The sequence below is a fragment of the Ovis aries genome, chromosome 4 (assembly GCF_016772045.2).
Source record: "Ovis aries strain OAR_USU_Benz2616 breed Rambouillet chromosome 4, ARS-UI_Ramb_v3.0, whole genome shotgun sequence".
Taxonomy (NCBI): domain Eukaryota; kingdom Metazoa; phylum Chordata; class Mammalia; order Artiodactyla; family Bovidae; genus Ovis; species Ovis aries.
The window spans coordinates 34021850-34043624 of NC_056057.1; the positions used below are offsets into that span (position 1 = coordinate 34021850).

The 21775-nt window shown below is 43.1% G+C and overlaps 1 protein-coding gene across 1 annotated transcript in view; it reads left to right on the plus strand.

Annotated features, from left to right (window-relative positions):
• The first annotated feature begins 4624 nt into the window (after window positions 1-4624).
• Window positions 4625-21775, plus strand: part of LOC101122517 (phosphatidylcholine translocator ABCB4) — a 387444-nt gene continuing 370293 nt past the window's right edge. Inside the window, 2 exon segments of the mRNA XM_060414577.1 lie at window positions 4625-4665; window positions 4857-4942. Coding sequence (XP_060270560.1) covers window positions 4863-4942 — 80 coding nt within the window. The 5' untranslated portion in view covers window positions 4625-4665; window positions 4857-4862.

The window sequence follows — 21775 nt, forward strand, 5'->3', positions numbered from 1 at the left end:
CAAGCAAATACAAAGTCCAGTCATCTGGGCAAGGCTTCTCTCTCCCCACACACAGGCCTCAGATGCAAGCCACATGTGATGAACACTTTTTATAGGGACAACTTTATGAACTGACTCTGACAGGGGAAAATGTCATATTCCTGTGTGCTGGTTTTTTGTTTTTGTTTTTGTTTTTTTTTAGTTCAGAAGCTTCCTAATTTCTCACGTGTCTACTTTTTCACTCCCCCAAGGTGTCTTTTATAGAAACTTAACAGGCTACCATATCCATACAGGCTACTAAGTTTTATAATGTTCTCCTGTCACCACCAAGCTTTCTTTCAGCTCAACAATTTCAGTTGCTTTAATTGTAGAGTATTTTTAAAATAGTTTCCACTGTTTCCCCATCTATTTCCCATGAAGTGATGGGACCAGATGCCATGATCTTCATTTTCTGAATGTTGAGCTTTAAGCCAACTTTTTCAATCTCCTCTTTCACTTTCATCAAGAGACTTTTGAGTTCCTCTTCACTTTCTGCCATAAGGGTGGTCATATGCATATGCCATATGCCATCTGCATATCTGAGCTTATTGATATTTCTCCTGGCAATCTTGATTCCAGCTTGTGTTTCTTCCAGTCCAGCGTTTCTCATGATGGACTCTGCATACAAGTTAAATAAGCAGGGAGACAATATACAGCCTTGATGTACTCCTTTTCCTATTTGGAACCAGTCTGTTGTTCCATGTCTGGCTCTAACTGTTGCTTCCTGACCTGCATACAGATTCTCAAGAGGCAGGTCAGGTGGTCTGGTATTCCCATCTCTTTCAGAGTTTTCCACAGTTTATTGTGATCCAAACAGTCAAAGGCTTTGGCATAGTCAATAAAGCAGAAGTAGATATTTTTCTGGAACTCTCTTGCTTTTTCGATGATCCAGCAAATGTTGGCAATTTGATCTCTGGTTCCTCTGCCTTTTCTAAAACCAGCTTGAACATCAGGAAGTTCACGGTTCACGTATTGCTGAAGCCTGGCTTGGAGAATTTTGAGCATTACTTTACTAGCATGTAAGATGAGTGCAATTGTGCGGTAGTTGGAGCATTCTTTGGCATTGCCTTTCTTTGGGATTGGAATGAAAAACTGACCTTTTCCAGTCCTGTGGCCACTGCTGAGTTTTCCAAACTTGCTGGCATATTGAGTGCAGCACTTTCACAGCATCATCTTTCAGGATTTGAAACAGCTCAACTGGAATGCCATCACCTCCACTAGCTTTGTTCATAGTGATGCTTTCTAAGGCCCACTTGACTTCACATTCCAGGATGTCTGGCTCTAGATCACACCATCATGATTATCTGGGTCATGAAGTTTTTTTCTGTACAGTTCTTTTGTGTATTCTTGCCACCTCTTAATATCTTCTGCTTCTGTTAGGTCCATACCATTGCTGTCCTTTATCAAGCCCATCTTTGCATGAAATGTTCCCTTGGTATCTCTAATTTTCTTGAAGAGATCTCTAGTCTTTCCCATTCTGTTGTTTTCCTCTACTTCTTTGCACTGATCGCTGAAGGCTTTCTTATATCTTCTTGCTATTGTTTGGAAGTCTGCATTCAGATGCTTATATCTTTCCTTTTCTCCTTTGCTTTTCACGTCTCTTCTTCTCACAGCTATTTGTAAGGCCTCCCCGGACAGCCATTTTGCTTTTTTGCATTTCTTTTCCATGGGAATGGTCTTGATCCTTGTATCCTGTACAGTGTCATGCACCTCATTCCATAGTTCATCAGGCACTCTATCTATCAGATCTAGACCCTTAAATCTATTTCTCACTTCCACTGTATAATCATAAGGGATTTGATTTAGGTCATACCTGAATGGTCTAGCGGTTTCCCCTACTTTCTTCAGTTTGAGTCTGAATTAGGTAATAAGCGGTTCATGATCTGAGCCACAGTCAGCTCCTGGTCTTGTTTTTGTTGACTGTATAGAGCTTCTCCATCTTTGGCTGCAAAGAATATAATCCATCTGATTTCGGTGTTGACCATCTGGTGATGTCCATGTGTAGAGTCTTCTCTTGTGTTGTTGGAAGAGGGTGTTTGCTATGACCAGTGCATTTTCTTGGCAAAACTCTGTTAGTCTTTGCCCTGCTTCATTCTGCATCCATGGCCAAATTTGCCTGTTACTCCAGGTGTTTCTTGACTTCCTACTTTTACTTTCCAGTCCCCTATAATGAAAAGGACATCTTTTTTGGGAAATAGATGCAGAAACAGTGGAAACAGTGTCAGACTTAATTTTGGGGGGCTCCAAAATCACTGCAGACGGTAACTGCAGCCATGAAATTAAAAGATGCTTACTCCTTGGAAGAAAAGTAATGACCAACCTAGATAGCATATTCAAAAGCAGAGACATTACTTTACCTACTAAGGTCCGTCTAGTCAAGGCTATGGTTTTTCCTGTGGTCATGTATGGATGTGAGAGTTGGACTGTGAAGAAGACTGAGCGCCAAAGAATTGATGCTTTTGAACTGTGGTGTTGGAGAAGACTCTTGAGAGTCCCTTGGACTGCAAGGAGATCCAACCCGTCCATTCTGAAGGAGATCAGCCCTGGGATTTCTTTGGAAGAAAAGATGCTAAAGCTGAAGCTCCAGTATTTTGGCCACCTCATGCGAAGAGTTGACTGATTGGAAATGACTCTGATGCTAGGAGGGGTTGGGGGCAGGAGGAGAAGGGGACGACAGAGGATGAGATGACTGGATGGCATCACTGACTTGATGGACTTGAGTCTGAGTGAACTCCGAGAGTTGGTGATGGACAGGGAGGCCTGGCGTGCTGTGATTCATGGGGTTGCAAAGAGTCAGACACGACTGAGCGATTGAACTGAACTTTAAAATAGTGATCTGACCACCTATTAGACTTGTGAAGAAGATGAATTCTGGTTGAGCAAAGAAGAGATTCCTCCTGATTGTGGTAGATGGACTAAGAAGAAAAACCATTTTTAGGAAAACTTGTAAATAAATTCATTTCTAATAATTCTAGAACATGCCACAGTTTCAGTCAACTCTAAGTCATCTCTTCAAGTCAGGTTCTGCCTAGCTCAAGCTGATATGCAGAGCGGGGTAGAGATAAGTGGCATACTTTAGAGTGAGTGCTGGAGCTCCTGGCTCTTATCCCAGTCTCTCCTCGTCAGCTTCTTCTGATCTTGTAACTATTAATACTAGGCACCTCTTATATGCCAGGCACTTTACACACATTATGTCTAATCCTAATAACACCCCAATTTTACGGTTTCCATAAAATCAAGAATTAAGTAAATTGCCTAAGGCCAAACAGTAAGTGACTGTAAGAGGTGAGAGTCCAAGGTCTGCCGACAGCACCTCCTCTTGTAGGATGCTCTTTGTTAATTTTCTCTGGGAACCCGAGAAAGCCACGGTATGGCTTCTGTGTTAACAAGACAGCAGGAGCAAGGACCAGCAGGCAACCCTGCCACCTGGTTGGGAAGAGGGGAAGCCATGTGTATGGAGTGTATTCTGGTTCAGGTTCAGTACTAGCTCCTTCTGCCTTCTTAGTTCATTTATTCCTCACAGTGACCTAGTAAGGGGGGTGTTTTATCCTCATGTTACCATATGAGGAAACCGAGGCTTAGAGAAGCGAGAAAGTGTCCAAGGTGACATAACTAGTGAGATAGGAAGCTCTGAGTTTGAATCCCACTGGCTTCAAAGCTATGCTAACATGTTGCTCCCTGTTTTTGATTTTCCCTTTAAGAAGGAGTGTGGCGCAAGGTTCATGAAAAGGGATGAGAAAACCACAGAGGATTCCCGTGAGCGCAAGGTTTAGAGACACCTGAGCACGGGGAGAAGTCCAGGATCAGAACAGGATTCCAGGAGAGGACACTGGAGACTGGACCCTGGTCCTGAGGATGTAGCCACAGGCGAGACTCGACCTCCCTGGGCTTCAGTTTCCTATTGGAAAGGCAGTGGACGAGAAGCGGTTGAATTTGGCGATTTGAGTTGGTGACGGACAGGGAGGCCTGGCGTGCAGCGATTCATGGCATCGCAAGGAGTCGGACACAACTGAGGACTGAACTGAACTGAAAGTGCCCTCCAGCCCTAAAGTTCTGGGCCTCTACATGTTAAGAAGGCACCGACTGCATTGTACTGCGAAGAGCTTAATGCGATGTTTTTGGGTGGCCCTGCCCTGTTCTCAGCATCCCGAGAGACGGGTGGGTTCGGTGCCCCCCGGGGATGCAGAAGCAGCGGGAGGCGAGCGTAGGGGTCCCTCAGCTGCCCCATCATTGGTGAGCATGTACAAACTGTCCCCGCAAGCCTTCAAAAAGAAAACTGCTCTGAAGGAGTGTGACAGTCACTCTGGAGGGCTCGAGGGGCCCGCAGGCCAGGCTTTCGGAACACCCAGCGGCACCAGGCTGGTCGCGGGGCTTATCGGCAGCAGCTGGCGCGGCGGGCCCGGGGTGGGCGGCCGCGGAGGGCGGCGCGCCGGGCCCCCGTCCCTGCGGGGTGTGCGGAGCGAGCCTGGCGGCTGGAGCGCCTGCTCTGCCCGGGGCCGTGGCCCCGGCGGCTTCAGGAGGCGTCTCTGGGGCCGGACCCTCTCGGGGTGGGGCGGGGGGCGGGGGCGGGGGCGAGCAAAGTCCCAGGCCCCGCGGCTGCAGCCCCGGCGCGCCCAGCGGCTCGGCCGGAGACAGGCGCAGCCCCGGGTGAGGGAAGCGCGGGAAGGTGGGCTCCGCGCGGCGGGCAGCGTGGCATCCGCGCGGGCCTCCCGGTCCCCGCGACCAGTCTGCTGGCCCCGACCCCCCGGCGGGGTGGGAGGGGGGGTGTTGTGAGGAGGCTGGGCCACCTCCCCAAGCTGGGGCTGGTGCCCTTGCACCTGAGACTGGTTTCTCCCCAGGCTGAGATGGATCCAGAGGTGGGAAGGATCGCAACCTTCCGGATCACCGAGACCAGGGAGGACGGATTTGAACTGGGCGTCCGCAGGTACACCACCCTCGGCCACCTCTTTTCTGCTTTTCTCGTTACACGCGAGTCAGCAGAGCCACATGTAGCCGAGGAAAGAAGCTGAGTGGAGGGTGCCTTTGGCCTTTGTTTTGGAGTTTCCTTAGAGTCTTTTCTGTGGTTCTGACTTTACCCAAGGAATGTCACTGAGGCTTCTTTTGCAACAGGCTGGCTTTCCTGGTGGCTCAGTGGTAAAGAATCCCTCAGACACGCCGGGATCCCTGGGTTGGGAAGATCCCCTTGAGACGGGCAAGGCAACCCACTCCTGTATTCTTCCCTGGAGAATCCCCATGGACAGAAGAGTCTCTGGTTCCCTCTTTCTTCCCTCTGGGGGGTGAGGGGTGAGTTGGGGAGGGGAACCTTGAGCAGCCTGGGGCGGGTTACCTGCGCTTCCAAAGAAATTGTTGCTCAGATGCAAGGGGGAAACCTCTGCCTCTGTCTGCTTGCCTGTCTTTCTACCTGTGCTGGCTCTTTGGTTCCCGAGGGCCCTCCTCACCCTCACTTCTCCACCTTAGCAGGGGCGTAAGCAATCAGTAAGTGGCAAGCTGTCTTTGTCCCTCTTTCACTTTGAGGACAGTGAATCATTTTTGCCTTCAGCCTCAAATTTTATGAGGCTGTTGTGTTCTCTGAGTTCATGCCAAGCCACCCAGAACTAATTGACCTGTGTCATCCAGAGATCACCCAGAGGGACAGACTTATCAGGTTCTGTAGTGGGTCCTCAAGCTGCAAGTGGCCTGATTAGTTAACAGAGAACATGCCTATCTGGTGCTTAAACCAGGGTATTATTTTAGTCTGTTAATTTCTTCATACAATGATCTTGCTTTATTTCTTCTATGTACTGTGGTATTCATTCACAGAATATCTAGTTTGCCCTATAAAGGTGGAAAACCCATGGATGGTATTTTTTCTTCTAGAAAAAGGTGGTTTTCATTCGCTGGCAGTTTAGGCTGGAATTGACTGTGAATCTATAAATAGATGGTATTTTCTCCAAGAAGTCTGTTTTGTGTTGCACTGGCTAAACATTGGTGAGTGCACAGAGGGGCTACCCCTGCAAAAGACACAGTGACACAACAGAGGCCAAGGAAGTGCTCAGAAGTGGCGCTCACAGCCTTGTGTCAGGAAGACAGTTCAAAGAGTATGAAAGACTAAGAAAAAGTTAAGATTATGAACTTAAGTGTAATGAGACACACTTTTATAAAAAATGGACCAAAACTTGTATGTTAAAGGAAGTTCAGCTCACTTCAGTGGTCTAGGGAAAACTGAGAGTTCCATGGTCGTTCCGATCACGCAGTTTTGCCTGTCACATTCTTGTGAACACATTTCGTTGCAGATGTCAGTCCTTTGATTTTATAAAATGTTCCAGATAGTTTGGGATCAAGTCCTGTGAATAAAACTTTACCTGGAAATTTAAATGAATGCATTTAGGTAAAAAAAGGTCTGCTCTCCTACAGTTAGCATTTATTTATTATTGAGAATAGATGTAAACAATACATATGCTGAATATGTAGCTGCTAGAATCTTGCAAGTAGTCTTTATATGGCATGGAATTAAAGCCCAAGATACATAAAAGAAAAATATTACATCAAATTCCATCTTCCTGCCTAAGGGGAGAACCGGATTGTGTTTCATTCTATACCCAACACTGAGGAAGCAACAGCATTTCCAACCTAAAACCAAATTAATAGCCTGTGCTTCTGAGACAAATTATCATCAAAGGGCATCAGATATCCCAGACCCGGAAACCAGGGGCACTCTTGGGCTTTAAGTAATATAAAGTTAGATCTATGCAAATAGGTGGTCATTTGTGAAAAAGAAGCCTCCATAAACTCTTTTCCCAGGGGCACTTAGTCCTGCAAACAATTGTTAGCAGGTTATGAATGCTATGGGAACACGCTAATTAAGGCTAAAGAAATCAGGAGTGCAAAAAAGCAATTTTAAATAGGGTAGTTAAGGTAGGTCATATTGAGAAGGCAATATTTAAGCAAGAACTTGAAAAAAAAATGAGAGAGCCCTGTGGCATATATGTACCACTCCTGGCAGAGGTAATGCAGGCCCTGCAGGGGGAGCATGTTTGGAGGGTTCACAGGACAGCAGCAGCAGAGAGAGCTGGGTGACTGGGGCCGAGCTGGCAGAGGTGGGAGTGGGCAACAAAGAATATCATGTGGGGCCAGAGAGGCCAGGGTAAGGATCTGGCTTTTTCTCTGAGAAAAGTGGAAGCCACTTGTAAGTCTTTGAGCAGAGTAGCAGCATAATACGACCTGAGAGTTGTTTTTCATTTATTGAAGTATAGTTGATTTCCAATGTTGTGTTAATTTCTGCTATACAGCAAAATGTTCTTTTCCATTATGGTTTATTACAGGAAGTTGAGTACAGTTCCCTGTGCTCTGCAGGAGGACCTTGTTGTTCATCCATCTTATTTGTAATAGCTGGCATCTGCTAATTGAAAACTCCCAGTCCGTCACTCGCCTCATCCTCCTCTTTAGCAAGCATGTGACTTGTGTTTTTAAATGATGACTCTGAGTGTTGCGTTGCGGATAGACTGAAGTGGGCACGAGCGGAAGTGGAGAAACAAGGCAGGAGTTCTCCGGGCTGTTAGGATAGTTATGAAAGTGGCGAAGAGTGAGTGAACTCGAGATGTATTTTGACTGTAGAGCCAACAGGATTTCCTGACGGCACTCCCTATAATCATTCAGAAGAGTGGCCTTTACTAATTTTAGATCCAGATGTACCTTTTTAGCACATGAAGAATTAACTGATCTTGCAGACATTGTTGACATGATCATCTTCCTTCTGTGCATGCATGCTGCAGGCAGGTGACCATTCTTCAGTTATCCAGAGATTTCTATCGTGCCTTGGACAGTTACCTTTGCACTTGGTTATTGTCTTACACCGTGTGTTGAACTGGATAATTTCGACAGTTTGTGGACATCACTCTTTTACATTTGAAAATATAATATTCAAATATGGTAACTACTTAAATTTATATTCAGTTGACTGTGAAATATTTTGTAAGAGTTTTTAAATTCGGTTATATATATGTTTTTTACAGCAGCCAAGCTAAGGAAAAAATGAAGAAAGTAAATTTGATCGGACCATTAACATTGGTAAGCTGTGAAATATTAAGTTTGAATCAGTTCTGCCTTCATTTAAGTTTGATGTCTTGGATCTGAAGTGAGAAGTACTTTAAGATACATGTCCTGGATTGGCTCATTGTATTTAATGGCCCACATTCTCAAGGTGGATGATAAAACAGGTAGGGATAGGCTGGCTGGGAGAGCAGAGCTAACTGGTATAGAGGGAAATTGAAGTTAGGACTGGTGTTTGAAGCACCATACAAACCAATTAAATTCAGAAAAATACATCTCTGCACTTGTTTCACACACAAGCACAAATTTACCTTAGAATAAACTTGCACATAAGGAGATTGTTAACTACAGAAAATTGTAAATGCTTAAGAAATCTATGTTCATATTGGACTCCGGGAAAATTGATTAAATATGAAGTTACTATTACAGATTCAGATATGTTTATGACAATTCTCAGTGGTTTTCTACTGGTCCAGGGCAAGCCAACATATTTTTGGAAGAAGTCAAATCTGTTTTTCATTTGTAATATGTCTTAGAGAGGGGACCCAAGAAAATGTTTGCCCACTTTTGGTGAATATGATATGTTTCTAACTATGACAGCTATTATTTGATAGCAAAGAAGCTGGTAAAAAAAAGAAAAAAAGCATGTCATCTGAAGTCTCCAACTTATTAAGTTTCATTCTCTTCTCCCTTATGCTTGTGACGTTTGTGTTTAAAAATCTCAGTAAGGGTAACATTTTCTCAATTCAGTACTTTAGAGAATAAATTGTTTGTAAAACTACATCTGGTTTTAATGCAAAGGTTTTAAATCTGCCTCTTACAGAAAACAAAATGTCACAAACCTTAAAGTAGAAATAGAAATTTTCATTTGCATTTGGAACTTTAACCTTAAATATAAATGTTTCACTCTCAATAGATTTGTTTTGCTGCTGTTCTGATTGAGGTTCAGAATAAAACTGCATTTTAATAGGAGTTAGAAAGGCATTCAGGCTTCTCTGGTGGCTCAGATGGTAAAGAATCTACCTGCAAAGAGGGAGATCTGGGTTTGATCCCTGGGTTGGGAAGATCCCTTGCAGTAGGGCATGGAGTAGCCCACTCCAGTATTCTTGCCTGGAGAATCCCCATGGACAGAGGAGCCTGGCGGGCTACAGTCCCTGGGGTTGCAAAGAGTCAGACACGACTGAGTGACTAAGCACAGCACAACACAGAAAGGCATTCTTCTGTTGGAAACTCACTGAAAACAGATCTAGGTTACTTAGGATATTACTGTGAAATTCCTGGAGTTTTCACTGAAGCTTGGAGACAATAAAATTTTGTTTCATTAATGTGAGAAACTTTTTAATTGAAGTGCAGTGAATATAATACATTACATGAGCTTCAAATGTACTATGAAAAGCCTTTAAAACTTTCCTCAGGTTCACGTGGAGAAGGAAATGGCAACCCACTCCAGTGTCTTGCCTGGAGAATCCCGTGGACAGAGGAGCCTGGTGGGCTGCCGTCCATGGGGTCGCACAGAGTGGGACACCACTGAAGCGACTCAGCGTGCATGCATGCATTGGACAAAGAAATGGCAACCCACTCCAGTATTCTTGCCTGGAGAATCCCAGGGACAGAGGAGCCTGGTGGGTTGCTGTCTGTGGGGTCGCACAGAGTTGGACACGGCTGAAGTGACTTAGCAGCAGCAGCAGTTTCACGTAAATGTTTGAAGACAACATTGCATGTCAACTTGCTCCTATGCTTGAGCTGTGACCCAGAAACTCAAGTGCTCTATCTCCCTTCCCCTCCGGCCACTAAAGTGAACCTTGGGGACACTGGTCCCTTTTGTGCCAATTTTAGGGGCCCTTCCCACCTGCTCTGGACTTTACCTGCCCGCCTTGTTTCATTCCAAGCTCCACCTGACTTTCCACTCTTTGTCTCTCTCAACACTCTTGCTTGCCCTCTGTGTTTAATGATGGAATTTGGTCTCCCAGACCGAACTTCTGGAAATCCCTGAGAGCAGTTGGCACACCGCCCCCCACCACCCCCAACTTTGTGCTTCAGCCTCAGGGTGCCCCTGCATGGTGACTCCCTCTGACTCAGCCTCCACTCTCAAGGACCCCACTCTGCCCAGCCTGACTCATCACCCATTCTCTTGATGACTGTTCCTTCCTTGTCCCCCAAAGGGAGTGGGGTGGCAGAGATAAGGGTTAAAAAGATGAGAGAGATGTGAGGGACAAAGGGAAAAGTATAGAAATAGAAAACTAAGAGACGAGAGATGTAGTCTGGAAGGCAGAGGACGAAAGAAGGACAGAGAGAGAGGCATAATTTCAGTCAATCAGAAATGGGGAGAAAAAGTGGGAATTTGGAGAGAACTAAAACAGGTGGTGAAGGACAAAGGGTTTTGGAGTATCATGACACTGATCGCTGGTTAGTTCTTGGGTGTTGTGCACTTTACTGGTATAACTACTTCCCTCTATAAGTGATAAGTGGAAGTTGCTCAGTCATGTCTGACTCTTTGTGGCACCAAGGGCTATTCAGTCCATGGAATTCTCCAGGCCAGAATACTGGAGTGGGTAGCCTTGCCCTTCTCCAGGAGATCTTCCCAACCCAGGGATTGAACCAAAGTCTCCCACATTGCAGGCAGATTCTTTACCAGCTGAGCCAGCAGGGAAGCCCTCTATAGACAGTACTAAATCCAAGATAGTTGGTGTGGCCACCAGGCCTTTTAGGCCTCTCTCTAATATCGTCTTCCATGCTCTGTACTGTGTGTTTAGAAATTCCACCACGTGGAGTTCCCTGAGGACTCGTAGTTTCCAGTCACCCTGCTGTTCTAAACCCCCACTTCCCCCACTTTCTCTGCACTCCCCAGTTCTTCGCTAATTCCCCATTGTCCTTCAAGATTCTACAATGAGTATCATCTCCATAAGCAAGACTTCGATAAAGCACACACCCAGGCACTCCTTAAGTTCCTTGCCCTTCACTATTGATCTGTCTTCCAAAAGCTAACTTAAGCCTCTTAAAGGGGACTTATCCGCAAAACCCAGGATATCTGTTCCTTCTCCGCCTTTTATAATTCTCCCTCTAAAATATTCTGAATGTCTTTTTAAAGGATGTATTATATGTGTGTATGTAAATGACATCAACACCTAGCTGTTTCTAATTCAATACCTCAGGAGCTCTGGAAGATCAAATAGTATTTCTTAATGAAACCAAATCTTAGTCCCTTCTGATTATATTGCAATCACTTATCCAAATAAGACACTGATTAAATGAAATTAGAATTTTTTCCACACAGATACAAAATAAATAGACTCTTGAAATTACTCTGTCAATGATTTGAGTTGAAATTCTCTTTCTTCCCTAATACATTTATTTGGAACGGTTACTGACCTTAAAGAAAAATCCAAAGAACATACATGGTGAAAAAAGAGAAATTCTGTTATACAGGCTAAGTATTCTTCTCTTTTCTTTCCTTCTTTTTTTCAGTTTCGATACTCTGATTGGCAGGATAAATTATTTATGTCTTTTGGCGCTATCATGGCCATAACTCATGGGTCAGGTCTGCCCCTCATGATGATAGTATTTGGAGAAATGACTGACAGATTTGTTAATACTGGAGGAAATTTCTCCCTTCCAGGTAAGCATTTCTTTAATTGAGATATGTAGATATATAGATGTATTCATTTATTTAACTGAGTGAAAGATTAGAAATTTATTTTTCTATTCATCATCTGCTTGCTTCATGGTCTGGACATCTGGGTAGTGTCAGATATCACAGAAGGAGTTTTTAAATTCTCAGTAAAATTCCTCAAATCAGTTAAGTTTCAACAAATAAGTGTATGCTATTGGACTTTAAGTATAGAATAAGGAAATTTCCAGAAAGCTTTGAATTTCAATAAAGTAAGGAAGTCAGTCTGCTTGAGGATGGTGGACCCATAGCAGAGCATGTCTGCACAGTGTCCATTCAGTTAATGACTATTGATGAGCTCGCTTCAAATGCAGCAGTTGGCATGGCAATACTTCTTAGCTGTCCTCAGCTTGCAGGTCTGTTTCTGATGTTTTCTTCTTCCCCTCCCCCTCCCCCTCTCTCCTATCCTTCTTGCTAAAATTACACCTACTTTCTGTCTCTAATATTTGGATCAACAAGGTTGACTGTTCCTTAACAGAGCACTTTACTAAAGAGTGAATGGATTCAGTATGAGAATGATGTGCTTTGAAACTCACCCAAAGGACTAAAATTACTGGAGTGCGAAAGGAGTCACATAAGTTAATGCCATCTATACGAGGGGCTATGTCCGCAGCATTGGAGTGAGGTTCTAATGGACAAAGTTATTTTCATATTAGACAGACTTAACACATACAGGAAGATAGCCACGCTTTCTACCCAGCACGACGGCTCAGTTCCTCCCTAGAGACCTGCGGGCTCTAGCTGGAGAAGACCGAGTGGAGCCCTGCTGCTCAGATGGGGGATGTGCAGGAGACAACTAATAAAGGGGAGGCAGCTTGCACAGTAGAGGCACCTGAGAGGCAGTAGACTGTATTTAGATGACACTCAGGAAGCTTCCATTGTTCACTGCTGAGAGCTACATATTTGGTTAGCATTGTAGGGCTGGTTGTAATTACCTAAGAACATGATTGCTTAATTTATGCAATAGGATCTGTTTACATGGATATTGATGAATATTAATACCTATTAGATATCTAGTAGAAGCATCCTTTGAATAGTTAAAGCACACTCCTACAAAAAGAGTTTATTTATTCTCTAGTACTACTGTCTCTGAGAAGAACCTCTTTGTAACAAAAATAACAGAAGTCTTTCATAGTGTGTATCACGTGCTAGGTCTTATTCTCAGTGACACATGAAGACAACTGAGGCTTGGAGAGAATAAATAACCTCCCAAAATTACACAGTGTTAGGGCAGAATTCAGACTCAGGTCTTTCTACCGTCCATACCATGCTAATGACTGTACACAGTCTACTGCCAATGTAGGTAGCTGTACACTCTCCTTTAAAAATTGTGTCTGGGAAAGTTTTAACTGGATTACTTGTGTTTGACCAGTGGCCAAACCTTTAACACAAATATTGTAAAGAGTAAGACAGGATAGTTTAAAAAGTCTTTAAGGAAACTAGGAATTTCTTTTTTTCTTTTTTTAAATTTTTTATTTTTTTTTAGGAAACTAGGAATTTTTAATCTATTTACCTTTTACTTCTTATAAGATTTATAAATGTATAATACACATACACAGAACAGGAGGATGCCCATATTAGAATATATCAATCAAAACTGGCTTCAATTTAGGATTTTAAAAACTCAGATGAATGACTGGATAAACAAAAGTTGTTACATACATACAATGGAGTGTTAAAAAGCCTTAAAAAGGAAGGAAATTTTGACACCTGCTGTAACAAGGATGAATCCTGAGGACATTATGCTAAGTGAAAGAAGACAAATATCGTATTATTCTGCTTATAGGAGGTGTCTAGAGTAGCCAAATTCATAGAAACAGAAAAGAAGATAGTGGTAACTGGGGGTGGAGGATAAGAAAATGGGGGGTTGTTTAATGGGCAGAGTTTCAGTTGGGGAAGCTGAAAAGTTCTGGAGATTGATATTACCATAGTGTAAATATATTTAGCACTACTTAAATATACACTCGGAGAAGGCAGTGGCACCCCACTCCAGTACTGTTGCCTGGAAAATCCCATGGACGGAGGAGCCTGGCAGGCTGCAGTCCATGGGGTTGCTAAGAGTCAGACACGACTGAGCAACTTCACTTTCACCTTTCACTTTCATGCATTGGAGAAGGCAATGGCAACCCACTCTAGAACTCTTGCCTGGAGAATCCCAGGGACGAGGGAGCCTGGTGGGCTGCCGTCTATGGGGTCGCACAGAGTCTTACACGACTGAAGCGACGCAGCAGCAGCAGCAAATATACACTAGCATATTCAAAAGCAGAGACATTACTTTGTCAGCAAAAGTCCGTCTAGTCAAGGCTATGGTTTTTCCAATAGTCATGTATGAATATGAAAGCTGGACCATAAAGAAAGCTGAGCACCGAAGAATTGATGCTTTTGAACTGTGGTGTTGAAGAAGACTCTTGAAAGTCCCCTGGACTGCAAGGAGATCCAACCAGTCCATTCTAAAGGAGATCAGTCCTGGGTGTTCTTTGGAAGGAATTATGCTAAAGCTGAAACTCCAGTACTTTGGCCACCTCATGCAAAGAACTGACTCATTGGAAAAGACTCTGATGCTGGGAGGGATTGGGGGCAGGAAGAGAAGGGGACGATACAGGATGAGATGGCTGGATGGCATCACCGACTTGATGGAGATGGGTTTGGGTGAACTCCGGGAGTTGGTGACAGACAGGGAGGCCTGGCATGCTGCAATTCATTGGTTCACGAAGAGTCAGATAGGGCTGAGCGACTGAACTGAACTGAACTGAACTATACACTTTAAATGGTTAAGACAGTAATGTATATCTTATCACAGTTAATTTTTTTGTAATTGGATGCAATGTACTTATCCCAGGGAAGTTGGCTTTTGGTCCAGTTTTATTAGTCCCATTTTGTTTTTGCTAACACCAGAGTAATTCCACAGCTTGCTTATTTGGAGCAGTCTGCTTATTTTTAATGTGTTTCTAATTATGCAACCAAATTGCTTTGAAGCTGGAATGGCAGACAGGTGCCAGGTACTGTGCCCAAGGCCAAGTTCAAGGTCTTTCTGGGGAGTGGCACGAGCAAGTCACTTGCAAACCTGTGACTGCTGGAGTGATACACTCACCAGAGTTGCCAGCTTTGTTTCGGTGACCTCCGAATTAAATGACACCTGGTTCTCTGCAGCCACGTTTGTCATTAGGCAACTTGATTGTCTTGGAGGGTTTGGAATGAGAAGTCCCTCAAATGTTATTAATGCCAGTGTCCACTCTTTAGGTTTGTACAAACAATATTCCCATGGCTCCTTGGAGAAAACAAATTGTTACATTTCATGCTCACTCTAAATCCAGAGAGCTCCTTTATATGTTTAGGTTTGTAGAGTTTAGCCAAAGTCATGGGGGTTGAGAGATGGTAGAGTCTTCAGGTGTCCCTAGCTGAGCTCACTAGCTCATCTCACCAAGATGACGTTTGTTTAGAGTCTATTCTTTAGAATTGTTGGATTCTTGGACAGCAAGACTCAATGGGAGCCAAATGAGATGAGAATGTTAGAAGGAAAAAAGAAAGGTTTAAATTACAAGAGCGTCTAACAGTGAGTTATTGTGAACAGAGTCCATCCTTGTCGACAGAATAAAGTCTCCGTGACAAGGTTGTTCCCTCACAATGACTCAGCTGTGCAGAAACTATGCATAAAACATTCCACATCCAAACCTTAAGAATGGAGTCATAGGAAACAGGGTTTCTACAGAGTATTAGGAACTTGATATTTTATGCCAAGTCTATGTGGCTGTAATAATGTAGGAGGTTGTGTGGAGAAATTGATACACCCTGTGTGCCCTTGCATTGCCACATAGATGAAAGGAAAAGACATTTTTGAGCCCCAGTTACCTTGACTTATTACCCATACTGCTAAAACTGCCTGGACATCCACCAATTCTGTCTTGTGCTGAGTGTTTCCATGTAATATTAATAAAAGTAGTCCTGGACTGAATCAAGGGAGGCAGGCATCAAATTACTTTGAGATTCAAAGTGACAGCTCTCCTTATTTAGTGTCTCTTTGAGTGTTCCTTAAGGTATACGTTTATTACTGAGGCCTGTACCTGAATTTGGGGCAAATTACTTAACCTCTATAATCCCTACTGTTATCACCTTTGAAAGGTAGGCTTGCTGATAGAATTAAATGAGATGACTTATGTCAAGTGTCTGGAACATAAATATTGAGGGGAAATTAGCTGTAAGAACTTGGAAAAACAACAACCACCCTTAGAGTCTGTTTCCTCACCTATAAAATGTATCAATGTATGGAATATATGGGGGCTCTCTAAAATGAAAAGGCAGCTTTAGAATTTCCCATTTCTTTTACTATGGGAGGCATTTAGGCAGAATAGAGAAGGAATTCTCCATCCTGGTATATTAAAGTCAATTGGAAGCAATTTTTAGATTATGATCTAGACTCAGCTAGAGGTTCTGATTCAGCTGGTCTTAGATGGAGCCTCAGTTCAGTTGCTCCGACATATCTGACTCTTTGCGACCCCATGGACTGCAGCACACCAGGCTTCCCTATCTATCCCCAACTCCTGGAGTGTACTCAAACTCATGTCCATCAAGTCAGTGATGCCATCCAACCATCTCATCTTCTGTTGTCCCCATTGGACATCTATATTTTTTTCCACCCACCCCACATGATTCTAACAGGTAGACAGTGCTGTGAACCACTCAACCAGATAACTGCTTGAAGATTGTTTATGAGGCTGAAGCCTAATACGTAGTAGCATCTGGGAAGACGAGGTAGCGGCCTCCTCCAGATCGAATCCTGTGAGATTTCCAGATCTAGCATTCCAGATTTCATCGCATGACTCTTGAAGGAGCACATTCATACACACGTGTCACACCCTGGTCCTCTGGCAGCAGAAACTTGGTTTCCTAGGGGCTGTAGGGCTTCTAGGGTTACTCACCCAGAATTAGATTGCCATTCTTGGCCTGGGACTCTGAGAAAGGAGCAGGTCAAGTTTGTAATGGTATTAGATTGTTATTTCCTAGGAGGGAAGATCAATTTGAGTTATAATATTGGTGATGGAGGACAGAAAAAGTCATTTTAAGATTTGACCTGCTTTCTAAGTTCAGGGGGGAAATAGCCCTATATGCATAATCTGCAGGTTTCCTATGGTTTCAAACAATGATTTCTGCACATACTTCAGCTTTTGCACAGCTTGTCTGCCTCTCATTCCAAACACACTTCCAACGTAGCTATCAAAGGTGCCAGATTTATGAACTCAGAAAGCAAATGAGTACACAGAACTGAATGGATAAGAACAGAAGTGAAATAGAGTCTGCTTCCTCAAGGACCTAGTAGCTGATAAAGAGCTAGATTAATAAGCAGAAACACTTTGCTATGAACATCTATAGAAAGAACAAGTGTTGCAAGAGGGGATCAGAGGGAAGACACACTGAAACCATACTCACAGAAAACTAGTCAATCTTATCACACTAGGACCACAGCCTTGTCTAACTCAGTGAAACCAAGACATGCCGTGTGGGGCAACCAAGAGGGTGGGTCATGGTGGAGAGTTCTGACAGAATGTGGTCCACTGGAGAAGGGAATGGCAAGCCACTTCAGTATTCTTGCCTTGAGAACCCCATGAACGGTATGAAAAGGCAAAATGATAGGATACCAAAAGAGGAACTCCCCAGGTCATTAGGTGCCCAATATGTTACTGGAGATCAGTGGAGAAATAACTCCAGAAAGAATGAAGGGATGGAGCCAAAGCCAAAACAATACCCAGTTATAGATGTGACTGGTGATAGAAGCAAGATCCAATGCTGTAAAGAGCAATATTGCACAGGAACCTGGAATGTCAGGTCCATGAATCAAGGCAAATTGGAAGTGGTCAAACAAGAGATGGCAAGGGTGAACATCGACATTCTAGGAATCAGCGAACTAAAATGGACTGGAATGGGAGAATTTCACTCAGATGACCATTATGTCTACTACTGTGGGCAGGAATCCCTCTGAAGAAATGGAGTAGCCATCATGGTCAACGAAAGAGTCCGAAATGCAGTACTTGGATGCAATCTCAAAATGACAGAATGATCTCTTCGTCTCCAAGGCAAACCATTCAATATCACCAGTAACGTTAAAGAAACTGAAGTTGAACAGTTTTATGAAGACCTACAAGATCTTTTAGAACTAACACCCCAAAAGATGTCCTTTTCATTATAGGGGAGTGGAATGCAAAAGTAGGAAGTCAAGAAACACCTGGAGTAACAGGCAAATTTGGCCTTGGAATACGGAATGAAGCAGGGCAAAGACTAATAGAGTTTTGCCAAGAAAATGCACTGGTCATAGCAAACACCCTCTTCCAATAACACAAGAGAAGACTCTACACATGGACATCACCAGATGGTCAACACCAAAATCCGATTGATTATATTCTTTGCAGCCAAAGATGGAGAAGCTCTATACAGTCAACAAAAACAAGACCGGGAGCTGACTGTGGCTCAGATCATTAATTCCTTATTGCCAAATTCAGACTTAAGTTGAAGAAAGTAGGGAAAACCGCTAAACCATTCAGGTATGACCTAAATCAAATCCCTTATGATTATACAGTGGAAGTGAGAAATAGGTTTAAGGGTCTATATCTGATAGATAGAGTGCCTGATGAACTATGGAATGAGGTTCGTGACATTGTACAGGAGACAGGGATCAAGACCATCCCCATGGAAAAGAAATGCAAACAAGCAAAATGGCTGTCTGGGGAGGCCTTACAAATAGCTGTGAAAAGAAGAGACGCAAAAAGCAAAGGAGAAAAGGAAAGATATAAGCATCTGAATGCAGAGTTCCAAAGAATAGCAAGAAGAGATAAGAAAGCCTTCTTCAGCGATCAATGCAAACAAATGGAGGAAAACAACAGAATGGGAAAGACTAGAGATCTATTCAAGAAAATTAGAGATACCAAGGGAACATTTCATGCAAAGATGGGCTTGATAAAGGACAGAAATGGCATGGACCTAACAGAAGCAGAAGATATTAAGAACAGGTGGCAAGAATACACAAAAGAACTGTACAGAAAAGATCTTCATGACGCAGATAATCATGATGATGTGATTACTAATCTAGGGCCAGACATCTTGGAATGTGAAGTCAAGTGGGTCTTAGAAAGCATCACTATGAACAAAGCTAGTGGAGGTGATGGCATTCCAGTTGAGCTGTTTCAAATCCTGAAAGATGATGCTGTGAAAGTGCTGCACTCAATATGCCAGCAAGTTTGGAAAACTCAGCAGTGGCCACAGGACTGGAAAAGGTCAGTTTTTCATTCCAATTCCAAAGAAAGGCAATGCCAAAGAATGCTCCAACTACCGCACAATTGCACTCATCTCACATGCTAGTAAAGTAATGCTCAAAATTCTCCAAGCCAGACTTCAGCAATATGTGAACTGTGAACTCCCTGATGTTCAAGCTGGTTTTAGAAAAGGAAGAGGAACCAGAGATCAAATTGCCAACATCCTCTGGATCATGGAAAAGGCAAGAGAGTTCCACAAAAACATCTATTTCTGCTTTATTGATTATGCCAAAGCCTTTGACTGTGTGGATCACAATAAACTGTGGAAAATTATGAAAGAGATGGGAATACAGACCACCTGACCTGCCTCTTGAGAAATCTGTGTGCAGGTCAGGAAGCAACAGTTAGAACTGGACATGGAAAAACAGACTGGTTCCAAATAGGAAAAGGAGTACGTCAAGGCTGTATATTGTCTCCCTGCTTATTTAACTTGTATGCAGAGTCCATCATGAGAAAGGCTGGACTGGAAGAAACACAAGCTGGAATCAAGATTGCCAGGAGAAATATCAATAAGCTCAGATATGCAGATGACACCACCCTTATGGCAGAAAGTGAAGAGGAGCTAAAAAGCCTCTTGATGAAAGTGAAAGAGGACAGTGAAAAAGTTGGCTCTAAGCTCAACATTCAGAAAATGAAGATCATGGCATCTGGTCCCATCACTTCATGGGAAATAGATGGGGAAACAGTAGAAACAGTGTTAGACTTTATTTTGGGGGGCTCCAAAATCACTGTGGATGGTGACTGCAGCCATGAAATTAAAAGATGCTTACTCCTTGGAAGAAAAATTATGACCAACCTAGATAGTATATTCAAAAGCAGAGACATTACTTTGCCGACTAAAGTCCCTCTAGTCAAGGCTATGCTTTTTCCAGTGTTCATCTATGGATGTGAGAGTTGGACTGTGAAGAAGGCTGAGCACCGAAGAATTGATGCTTTTGAACTGTGGTGTTGGAGAAGACTCTTGAGAGTCCCTTGGACTGCAAGGAGATCCAACCATTCCATTCTGAAGGAGATCAACCCTGGGATTTCTTTGGAAGGAATGATGCTAAAGCTGAAACTCCAGTACTTTGGCCACTTCATGCAAAGAGTTGCCTCATTGGAAAAGACTCTGATGCTGGGAGGGATTGGGGGCAGGAGGAGAAGGCGACGACCCAGGATGAGATGGCTGGATGGCATCACAGACTCGATGGACGTGAGTCTGAGTGAACTCTGGGAGATGGTGATGGACAGGGAGGCCTGGCGTGCTGTGATTCATGGGGTCGCAAAGAGTCAGACACGACTGAGCGACTGAACTAGAACTAGAACTAGAAAGAATAATCCTGAGGGAGAAATTATGCCGCCATCGGGGCTACAGGCCTGGTAATTGATCCTGACAGTAGGCTAAGTTTAAAATAAATTTCTACCTCATCTCCCTTTGGAAGAACATAAAAGTGATAAAACAGCACCCAAAAAATGTGACCTCAAGGCTATTTGCATGTGATAAAGGAACAAAGCCTAATTTCTCTCCTGGCATCATGGCAAATGTGTTTTCCCATCAGTGCTGTGGTAGCATTTTATCCTGTTACTCTGTGAATGCAGTTGGTATGGGCTGTTTCTTTTTTTTTTTTTTTCACTTTGTGCTTGTTAAAGTGAAAATAAGTCATTACCACATGAACCAGTCGGTGTGGAGTCGGGTGCTGTATGAGAGTGTTAGGACGCTCAGCCTACTTACTGTAATAACTGAGTGACTTTGGCTAAGTTACTTTATATCCCTGTGCTTCAGTTTCCTCATCTGTAAAATAGGAATTTATGATATAGCCCTACCTGTATCATCCTATCTATGGGATTGTGAAAATTAAACCACGTAATGTGTGTATAGTATTCAGAACAATGCCCAGCATATAATAAATGCTCACTGGATCCTAGCTGTTACGAAAACATGTGAACCAGAAAAGGCACATTGACCCTTTAATCAAAATTAGTTCAAAGTAAAAGACCATTTCCTTCCAGTTAATACTGCTTTAAAAATACCAATTTACAGGACTGCTAATAACCAAGACAAGGAATGCAGGACCCTGACGGATCACCATGATCCACTGACTTGTCTTTGAGCAACTCAGTGACCTTTCTTGTCTTTTTCTCCCTTTGCCATGAATGTAATTCAGACTTTCCATTATTTATGTTGTGAGGAAGCATGTAAGGGAAACACACACATATAGTAACGTAGAATCAAAAGAAGCAAGTATCTGTAAAGTGCTTTGCACCACTAAGGAAAAAGTGCCTGTTAAATCCTGTGTTTCTATGTGGACCATTTCTTTTTTCTTCCTTTGCCTTCTGTATACCCTTCATCAGCTCCTCTCTGCTGCTCTAGGAAGCTGTGTTACTAAAGGCCCGAGGTCTCTGGTAAGGGGGCAGTACCTGGTGGGGGGGGGGGCTTTACTTCCCCAACTGGACCCTCGATGCACCTAAACCCTAGGGCCCTTTACATGGGCCAGATGATAAGAGTGACTTGAGAGTGACAGGGAAAGAGAAAAAGATTTTAAAAACCTTGCAGTACCTTTCAAAAATGTCTTATTTTAATTTTGTTTTTATTTAGTGAATTTTTCGTTGGCAATGCTAAATCCAGGCAAAATTCTGGAAGAAGAAATGACTAGGTAATTGGATAATATATGTATATATCATTTGTACTTCTTTATATTGTACTTTTATTTTTTTAATTTAAATTTATTTATTTTAATTGGAGGCTAATTACTTTACAATATTGTATTGGTTTTGCCATACA